Genomic DNA, 10837 nt, shown 5'->3' with positions numbered 1-10837 from the left:
CTCCTTCCCGCCCCCCCCTCCCAGACAAGAAAGCTCAGGAGTCAACCCCGCTTCTGGCTCAGCCGGGCTTTTATTGCTGTGCTCCAAACGCAACAGTGCAAAACCAAAACACAATCCTTTCAGAAACCAAAGCGTGGCAATCCTCTCAAAAACAGCACAAGCCTCTTGGTCGCCAGTGCCCGGTCCTGCCTCACACGAAGGGAAGCGCAAGCTGGAGCTCCTCGCTCTCAAGCTGGCATCCAGCGCCTGAGTTTAATATCATACAACTCAAAACTGACTTCAGTGAACATCACAACCGGAGTCGGTGTTAATGCCGACATCACTTCCAGCTCCCTGCGTGAAGGTGAGGAGGATATCAAGTCCGTGCCGTCATTTTTACTAGCAGTTTGTTGATGTCCTCGTTTACAGGAAGTTTGTAGACACATGTATGTACACAGCAGCATTTTTGAAGTTTATCATAAACATTAATTTGTGGCTTCGAATTTACTTATAACGTTAATACTTTTTAAAGTGTTCAATACATTATCATAAGCCTTGGTATCTAGATACCTTAACTCATCCAGTAACTTAATAATAGATTGTTTCTCTCCCAGTGTGTTTTTCCAGGTGAGAAGCATCTGATAAGATTGCTCTTCTGTATCATTAGGAAAGTCATGAATAATTTTATCAATATAATTTTCCTGCAGATGAGTTCTCATAAGCCGCTTCCATTTTTTCAGTGGTACTTCATTTATAAAGGCCCAAAAGCTATCTCTCAGTTCTGAAAGAAAACATAAACAACACACCAGCTTAGGTTTTAAACTACAGCTTTTTTTCATAGCTAATGTACATGCTTTCCCATTAATTTTCAGCCAATACATGCACAGACCAAATAGGTGTCAAACCTGGCCTTGCTGCTGCTAAGAAGCAGCAGGACAAACATTTCCTACTAAGTGACCTTGAAAGAGGCTAAAGGTATCATTCGACATGTCTCAAAAGTAGTCTCTTAGGATGAGACACCACTCAGTAAAGGTGGGTTTGAGGACAGCTTCATTGGCCTGCACGTCTTCACTTAAGCCCAGTAGGGCTACTCAACATCAGGCTTCAAACACTACTGCACTACGCTATTGGTATAGGGTTGCCACACCAAGACCAGCATAAGCAAAACCTGTCACTTGGACATCCAGCACATCAACTTGCTGAATACAGGTAGATGTACAGGGATTCGATGTGGTCTTCCACATGAGCAGACATTTTTCAGAAAGATCTGCTCTGACCTATACCTCACTCATTAAGGCAGAGTACACTTTGCGATGCAGACTTGTTTAAAACATACAACACCAAATTTGTACCATTCTTATTCTTAAAAGCATGACTGCACTATACTCCTGTGCAGAAAAGCCATGCTTTAAAGTAGAACAATTCACCACAGGGATTACAACTTCACCCAAATGTAGTAATAATCCTGTTTCTGCATGGTTTACAGTAGACTGAAAGCCTTATAGCTCTAAGAAAAATCAGCCTCCCTCCACTATTCCTTATGCAGACCAAAGTCAACAGGAAAAAAACCAAATTCAAATACTGCCCATTTATGGAATACTTACCTTTTTGAGAGAGATCTTTAAGAATTATTTGACACTTTGGTTCTCGTACCTGTAATACAAAGTTGGACCATTACTAAAACATATCAGAGCACTTTACTCATGATTATTCCTGAGCTACTTGATAGCTTGCTTCCACAGCACACACACCGGTAAGGGGGAGGGGGCAGATTTTCACAGCACAGCTGGAAGTATCTGAGTAAAGAAAATGGCACACTGAAACAGCTCTGAAGTGAAGCAACAAGGCAACAAATTTGCTACTATTGCAAAAGACTAGCTTCTGTGTAAATATTGAACAGGGGGATGAGAGAGGCAGAGCAGATCAAATGAGGGACTGAAGTTTGCTTTCCCAAGACATCACTTCCCATACTTTCTATTACATCTTTAAGGCAAAGCCTCCTATTCTCCATCATTCTGCCTGAAAACAGTACCTATCACTCAAGGAATAATTAGAAACTCAACTAAAATTACACGTGCCCAGAAATATGATGAGAATTACACACACACACAAACACACACACTTACCATCCAATCTGCTGACATCCTACCACTTGGTGTGTTGGACAGGGCATTCTGACGAAAAGCAGGATTCCGCCCAGTTTTTGCTGGTAACAAAGACTCAGCAATTCTCCTCCAGCACCGTTCCATGTGGCGCTTCCAGTGCCCATGCAGGATGGTGCCCCCCTCAGAAAGCACAACACCATCTTCCTCTGGTGATGTGGGTTTTACTTCCAAGTTAACGCTGGTTTGTACTTGGCCCTCTGGGCTCTCACCAGAGTTCTCACCCTCTGGGTTGGCATTATTTGCATGTGTCTCCATTTCTGGTAAAATGAAGCTTTCGGTACTGCCCTCAGACTCCTGTAAAGAATAAGAACATATTTTAAGAGATGTTTCATAGGTAGGCCTTCAAGGACAGTTTGGAGGAAGAAAACAGAATACCTGAAGTCACCAAATACCACAAAAATAATAGGAGAGCTGCTAATTTGGCAGAGTTACAAACGTGGCAAAGTTACAGCCTTTAAGAGACTTGGACTTCAAATGGTTTCAGAGCCTCAACTCTCTGCTTTGCTGGCTGTTCTGCTCCCACTGGACTACGGGGTAAGGCTCAAAGGCTACCTCCACAACAAACACAGGAAACTTTTTCTAATGTTTTCACTGGCAGGTATTGCTGCTTGCTCGTCTCTAGGTATGGAAGGTATGCACCCTCCTAGGGCAGAAGGAAATTAAATTGCCTTGCTGCACCTGAGCTGACTTTACAGCAATAGGGGCCTCAAGCCTACCACTGTATCAGGATTGATGATCTCAGAGCTTTTGCTGAGGTGATAATAGCCTACCAGCCCCATGTCAGTGCATTAACTTGGGCTTTTTTTTTTTGTGGCTGGATTAGTTTTTCTGGCAGATTCACAAACTAGAATCAGTTGAAAAAAGTCAGTGAGCACCAGTGCACGTTGCATAGCTTTTGTGAGGGGACAGAGGGAAGCGAGTGAGGAGGGGCTGCATCAGTTTTAGCATGATCACCACATTAAATAAGCATATGCTAGGGAGTATAGCTCCAATGCATCAAGAACAGCACAAGTACAAAGCAGGCCAGCATCTATCTAGCATGTCAGCCAGTGCTAAAACTGGAAAGCTTTAAGAATTTTTTTTTAAACATGGAAAATGAGGGCAAGGAGTGACTGTTTTTCCCCATGGGACTTGTGTTTAAGGTACTGCTCCCCCATGAGTGTAAGCCAGTATGATTTTTGTTTGCATAAGGTCAGTGACCCACATGTGACACCAGCACTTGACCAAATGCGTAAGCAGGGATGTGAGAGGAACCACCCCACACATCACACATGTAGCTGTACATCATCCTCATTGAGTCCACTTTCTGTTTAAGGGTACAAACAAGTTAAACAAGTTGATCCTATTTATACAGAATAGTTCTTAAATAGGTAACTGAGTGAAGGTACCCAGCACCACTGACTAATACTGCTGCTATATTTTGAAATGAAATGAAGTATCAGCAGTATTCTTTTTTCTTACAAAAGTATGAATTCACTGGTACTTTGGAAAGGACAGCGTGTTGGCGACAAAACACACGATGCAGTCCTCAGACCAGGTAACTCCCCTTAGTAAGTAAACTTTTTGCTACAGTAGCATGAACACTCTAAGCAGGCAGACATTGCAACTCAAGTCTGTGACAACTCTTACGTCAGAGCTAAGCACCACCATGCACTAATTTGTGATCGTGTTATTCTACTACCATTTTATTCAAATTAAAGGAGACGGTGTATTTGCCTATTCCTACACTACAGCATTTTGACCAGGTTTTCCTGTCACGTTTCTTCATCAGCTTCTACGAATAGACGAAGCACTGCAAATCTGGCCAGGGCGTGTGGGGAGACACAACCCAACAAAAACCCACGGGCGATTCACATATTTGAGCCACTTACGGACCTTAAAAAAAAAGAAGGGTTTAAGGTGATGTTTTTAACAGATCTTTCAATTCTATTTCTTTAGTCTTCAAGTATTTGTGACATAATTAAAATGCATTTAATTTCTTGCAGTGTCTAACTAGTAAGATTAGACAAGAGCTTACACACCAGGTGAGTAGTGCATGCACTGAGGGGGGAACAAGAAAGGCAACAGGGAGAAAAAGTTGCTGCACACATGCTCCAAGTGGAATAGGGATGCTTTTCTTAGATCCTCAAGACAAACATTTGTTTTACAGCTTGGTGTTACATGTTGTTAACAGAATTAGTGAAGATTGAGCTCATTTTTGCCTCAGAGTGTTGTTAGGAGTGTAAAGCTAGACTAGCTAAATACAAGCTAGTCTTGTATTTATCTTGCAAAGTGCTAGCCTAGCTGAAATAGTGTTTGACTGCAGGAGGCCAGGGTGAACCTGGCTTTAAAGCAAAACCCATACCAGCAGCCAGCCTTAGCCTGGTAAACCCTTTTCAGGGATGTACTTCTGAACTGGTGTGCTGAGCCCCAAACCCCTTGTTTTATGGGACTGCCTAGGACCAAGCAGTTACACTGCCAGGCCCTGGTCTTTAGTGTGTGACATAAGCCTGAAGGCAGGAAGACTCAGCCACTTCGCTGAATCAAGAGAAGTCAGTCTTGTGAACAAACAACATTGTAGTCAAAACGCAAGGAAAGCTAGAACACCACCGTGCAGGGAAGAGACATCTGTCATTGCCTGGTGAATACATGCATGAAGCAGCAAAGAACTAATTGGATCAAGGCATCACTTGGAGACAGTCTGAAGTGAAATCTTGCACTTAGCCAAATTTTTTTCCACTTTGCTAAATTTTCCACTTTCAAAACATCCTGGCCACAAGCTCCAGAATGTTTCCAAGGAAAGTACTGGAAAGGCCAACTGCAGTGGACACATGGAGCTAATGAAAGCATCAGGCCCTTGCTAACATCTGGCCCTGTCTGAATCACAACTTGTCACAGGAACGCATCCTACCAGAGGTCTACAGCGAGATAAAAATTGAAATAAAAATCAGGTACAGTTAAGCAGAGCACAATTATGCTGCACAAAACTGAGATGAAACACTTGATCCACCATATACTTACCAGACCTTTCTCTGCATCTTTATCAGGTAAAGCAGCTGGAAAACAAGATAAATGTCTAAGAAACTTTAGGAGTCGCAACAACTTAAACAGCTGAATTCCCACAAGATTTATATTCAGCAGACACTTTTGTAACACAACCCAAATATCTAATACAAGCCAGTTATTTTCCTTGACCTGTCATACATGAGAGCACTACCCTTAGCTTCCACCAACAGCACAAACCTTGTGCCTTCATGCAGGGAATAAGAAGGCCCGCTTAGTAAAATACAGACCACAAGATGCAGTTTGGCTTTTAAGCCACTCTTTCAACCTCCCCCCTCCAGCTTATGCTCCTTAGCATGTCTGTGGGCTGTTGCAATACAAAAGAGAAGGCAGAAACAGCCTTTACTACCATACAGTCAGACATGATTTGAAAAGTTAATGTTCAAAATTCAGAATAATTTTTAACATTAACTAAACTAGTTGTGAAAACACTTTAATATGCAGTAGTGGAAAGAAAAGTTTCTCAGGAAAACATTTCCATTTCCACTAAAAAAAAATAAAATGAATTCACACAGAACATGAATGTTAGGTTTGTAAGTCAAGAGGCTCAAGTGATAAAAGGGCAACAATCTGTAGAAAAAAAAAATTCTCCACAGCTAAACAGTGAAAGTAGTTAATGATCTAATTAATTGCCACTTCTTGCCCCATACATCTGAGCTCATGCACAGTTTTTTCTCACTCTTTGCCAATACAATGCAAGCAGAGAGGAAAAGTCCTTTCAAGGACCTTACACTAATCTTGCTTTAAAGCAAAAACATCTGTCAGCTAAGAAAAAAAGCTCATAGTTAAAGTTTATGCATTTTGTTCACTGAACAAAATTAGTCTCCATCATACAGGAGTTAATTGAATCACATACTAAATGAGCTAAAGCTTAAACTGGTCCCCTATAAGGCAACATTAACCAGGGATAGCCTTAGTTCATGCTTTGCCTATTTCTGGAAAGTTTATGGATAGTAATCAAGCAGTTACCTTTATGACTATTCAGCTTTCTAATTACAAACAGCAGCAGCAGCAACAAACCACTACCAACCCCTAAAATAATCACAATAATCCAAGCAAGATATGTGCTTCCTGCAAAGGAAAAAAAGGAATAAAATTAGTAGTGAAGCAGTCGCCAAACAAGACATTCTGAAGTTCAAGTCCTCCCTTCTGTCCTAGAGAACAACCTCAGCTCAGCACTAGTACAGTGACCCAGGAGCTTGTCCTAGAAAAGGTGCTGGGACTATCAGCTGACCTGAACAGACAAGTACGAGTTCACACTGCACATCGTTATCCCAAAGGCAGCGGGGGATTCTCTACAGGCCTGCAAGGCAACTTCTACCAGGCTTTCTGAAGAAGCATTTAAGAAAAAAGGGGGAAACAAGCATGCAGGAGATATCAGCGACCTTCAGGTGCTGTAGCACTAGGAGTATCTGTTCCTTCTTTCTCTAGTCTGGCAGAAGCTATTTCAGACATGTAAAACATGAAATAAATCTTTGCACTATCCATAACTTTCAACAGTATCACTGTTGCAACTTTGAAAACCCTGGCAACACATGTAGCTTTTCACCCAGTGAAGTTTAAGATGATTTGTCACTCCAGGCCCTCTGAGAGCTTGTCTTTAGCAAGTAATTCCCAGACCAAAATACAGCAGCTCTTAAACGTGTTACAGTAGTTCAAACCACTGTTTTACAGACTGCTCTGGGGTACTAGCCTTAAGTCACAGACCCAACAAACCAAGCTGGGAAGTACTCGGGTACCAGACCTTGATCAGGTAAGCCACATCCTAGGTCCACAGTAGCATTGCAATTCTGCACAATTTCTTTCCCTTCCGGACACCTGAGGGGGATGGCAACAACAGGGTTGTATCAACATTTCTAGAGCAATATGCCACTCTGCCCAGGCCTGTTTGGTTTTGGTTGGTTTTTTTTTTAGGCAGAGCTTAGACACATGAACAGAACATGTAAAAACAGATAACTTTGTTAGAAGTGCACCTTTAAACAACCCAAGAGAACACTACAAAATTAAGTAGAAGTAAAGCAGATAAAGCTCACGTATGTTAATCTCTAAGTGGCAGGGAAAAAGAAAAAAACAACAGAGTAGATGCATTACTCATGCAGTTAGTTTCCTTCAACAGGTAGTTCTACCCCCAAAAAATTCTGGACTGGCTCCTACAAAGCTCATTCAAGTGTGTATGTGGGCAAGCACTAATCTGAAGACATGGAAAGTGTAAGCTTACAGCCATAAGCAACAAGCATAACAATACCAGAAATCTGTATCATCCTAGGTCTCAACCTCATGTATTTTGACACCTAAAATTTAAATGCATAAATAATGCTATTTGGCTTCAGGGCAATTATTTACAGCCTAATAACACGTGTTAGGTATTGGCACAGATTGGGCCACAGCACTAACATTCTCTAGAAGGAAAACAATCACTTATATTCATTATCAAACTTACATTGTACTGCATCTCTGACATATTTCACAGCCCTCGGCAGGGCAGAAATACCCTTGTTTGCACTGGCATTCAGTATCATGCGTCAGGGTACAGGGTCTCAAAGTTATCTGATCTAGAAATAAAACAGAAGTTGAAGTTCATAAAGTTGTGGCTTTCTACAACTGTGCAAAAATTACACTCAGGCCATAAAGGCAAATTTATTTACAAATTCGCTATTCTCAATGACTGGAAGTGCAAAAAAACAGAAGACAACGTTTTTCACATTAGAAAAAGGGGAAAAGGGTTAAGGTTCATCAAAATTGTGCTTGGTACCATCTTTGCACTGCGTGCACAACAAGCATTCTTCCAGGCCATTCTCATGGGCGGTGAAACCCTCTCCTTCGGTGCAAGGGACACATCTTCCTCTCGAATGGGGAGCACTGCAATGCTCAGCAACGTAAGTACCTGTGGAAGAGGGGAAGCAGCAGTGGCAGCAGGCTCAAGGCCTCCTCCAGCAGCAGAGACTATAACAGGATGTTACAACACAAAGATGATTTGGTGAAAGTTCAACCCACCCTCGCAGGCGAATGGCTGCCACGTGAACGGAGCAGAATGGCGGGCCAGGATGGTGTGTTTAGTAGAGCTTGCCAACTATCCAGGGTGTGGGGGCAAGTGGGGCAGCCAGCTGGGGCTCTGCTGGGACCCAGCGGCGTGAGGGTGACTCACCGCTGCAGCTCCAAGTCACCATCTCCTCTGACAGGGCACAGTGAGAAATGCTTCTAACAACCTCTCTTCTCCTTTGAACTATCTCTAAATAAACCCGATGGCACTCTGATATTGACTAAGAGCAGGGTGCTGCTTGGCACAAAGCTTGTTAACTGCATTTAGCAAGGAGGGGAGGAGCAAAGGCAAGCCAAAGTTTTACCTACAGATACAGAAATATCAGAATTCCCCTAGGGCCCTTCTTTGAGCTAAAGCGGTGATTTGGTTTTGTTTAGGGTTTGTTTGCTTTTTTTCTTAAAAAACAAACCACCACCTGACTTTGAACACTTCATCCTCCACAGCAGGCAGAGGTTCCCTGGCTTGCTGCCAAGGCGCCTCTCCCAGCCATCACCTATTGCGCAAAGGCCTCTCGCTTCAAAATGGAGCCTGCCCTTAAGAGCACCACAAAGCCACCACAGCTCCAGTGGGGCTTCCATTTCACCAGAGGCAAAATGAAAACCAACAGTGATGCAAGTCCTCTCCGTGGGGAAAACTCCTGGCTACTACCAGCAGTAAGTGCCTGAAGCCTCACCTGCTGGGCAGGCCACACAGCAGTGACTGTGTAAGTACTCTCCCTTCTCGCATTGCTCTGCTCGGGCTCCAGGCATCAGCAGCACAGTCACCTGCAGTGGAAACACAGGTGTTTGAGTGATTCATCCTCCCAGGACACGATACCATCTCGGGGAGATGGTTCCTGTAAAAACTTGAAAACACATTCAGAAGTTCATGGGAAGCCACATAGGAAACCCAAACTAATTTCTGTAATTACCGCTGTGAGCGGTACACTTAACAATCACAGAGCTGGGGTTAGAGCAGCATCGTGCTGTGGCTGATGGGTTTTGTTGCCCCAAATCCCCACCTCCATTTTAAACTTCTATTTTCTTTTTATGAGTTTGCTGCAATTGAACTTCAGAGGCCGAGGTTTCTGCCTTGTGCCAAGGATTCGTTTCTCCCTCCTCCCATCTTTTTAATTCAGGAGGGTCCGGGGCTCCGGAGGTCCCGGGGAGTGGGAGCGGGGCCGGCGGTGAGCGTGTGCCCCAGCAGCTCGCCGCTCGCCCAGCGGAGGCCGGGAGAGGCTCGTCGCGCGTTAGGACGTGCCCTGGTACCACAGCTGGCACCTCTTCGGAGCAATGGGATAACGTGTTAGGAAATGGCCTGATTCGTGTCTCCCCGCCCAAAGCTCCCGTGCTGTTGCTGAAGGGAGACTGCTGATCATGAAAAGGAGGGGCAAAGGATGGAAGAATTTTTCCAAAAACGCACAAATCGGGTCCATAACTGGGCTTACTAAAGCCCTAGAAGGGTGTTCAACTTTTTCAACATAAGTTATTCCTCCTAGATAAATAACATTTCTGGCCACGATTTTCCTCAAGAATACCTTTCATCCTCCACGTGCACATACCTGGCATGTAGAAACATTCACCTCCACATGTTGAAATTGGATTACAGTGAATGGCACAAGGATTTATAGATTGTTCCTTTTAGAATTATTTTTTAATCCCCTGTGGCAGCAGCAGTAAATGTTGGAAACTCCTCTGCTGATGCATAATTAGTTTATGTAGGTTAATAGTTTCTTTCATTGAACTGCTCCTCTCGTGGTAACAGCGTGTTTTATTTAACTGCTGTAACAAGTCCCAGTAAAATCCCTGTGGGTATGTGAAATGGAAATTATCCAAAGAATTTCAAGCATTTGCTTTTATACCTACTGAAGACTTCCTGTCAGCACTGCTTCTCTTTGGTTGAGGTGGGTTTGGCGATTTATTTTGTTTAGTAACAACTTCTCAAGCCAGAATACATTTGTACCCAAGAGATGTAAATACCCCTGCAGGAGAAGAGAGGGTCCCGTTGGTAACTCAGAGATGTGGTCCTTAAGGGGGATGTGCGTGATGAGGAAGGCTGTGCTGACGGGCCAGAGATGTGCTGACTTGCCAAAACATTGACAGGGAGATTCAGGCAGGCAATCATCAGGTGTGTTTGCACAGCATTAGGAGCAAACGCTTCCAAGGTGCTCGGGGACATTGCACAGCCAGGCAGGCACCCTGGGCAGCAGGACGTTCTTTCCCAGGTGAGGCCGGGGTCCCCCTCTCCCGAGTGTGACACTCTGCGGGTCAGAGCTCTCCAGAAGGGAGTGACTAGGGTGGTGTCCTTCAAAAATGAACCTGATCTGGATTGATGATGTTGACATTCTTCAAGGATGATTCCTCAAGGATAAGAATCCTTTGGTTTTCTGGAAACTTCTGCTAATAATGAAGTCACTCTCACTCTTTAGTATGTGTGATCTGTTTCCTGAATGTCGGATTCCGGAGGCCAGCTCTTATCCTGTCCATGTCAGGGAGCTGTGGTTCTCCCCATGGAACTATCTATTCTCAATCAAGTTACCTCCTTAACATAAAGCTTTTCTAAGTCCAAGACAAGCCTGTACATTTACATGTACAACACTGAAAATCAAGGCAACCACTTTTCTTTCTATTTT

General features: G+C 43.6%; 1 protein-coding gene across 1 annotated transcript; it reads right to left on the bottom strand.

Moving 5' to 3' along the window:
• Nucleotides 1-54: 54 nt before the first annotated feature.
• On the bottom strand, nt 55-9011 carry LOC113480972 (tumor necrosis factor receptor superfamily member 10B-like; the record flags this gene model as incomplete). Its single annotated transcript, XM_026850175.1, has 9 exons — nt 55-760; nt 1584-1632; nt 2106-2438; nt 5145-5179; nt 6156-6257; nt 6931-7004; nt 7627-7738; nt 7939-8070; nt 8900-9011. Coding segments are annotated over 9 exons (1245 nt in total), but the record flags the coding sequence as incomplete, so codon positions are not given.
• Between the last annotated feature and the right edge of the window lie 1826 nt (nt 9012-10837).

Source organism: Athene cunicularia (assembly GCF_003259725.1).
Source record: "Athene cunicularia isolate RWA chromosome 5 unlocalized genomic scaffold, athCun1 chr5_part2, whole genome shotgun sequence".
NCBI lineage: Eukaryota > Metazoa > Chordata > Aves > Strigiformes > Strigidae > Athene > Athene cunicularia.
This window is presented reverse-complemented; position numbering and strand designations above follow the sequence as displayed.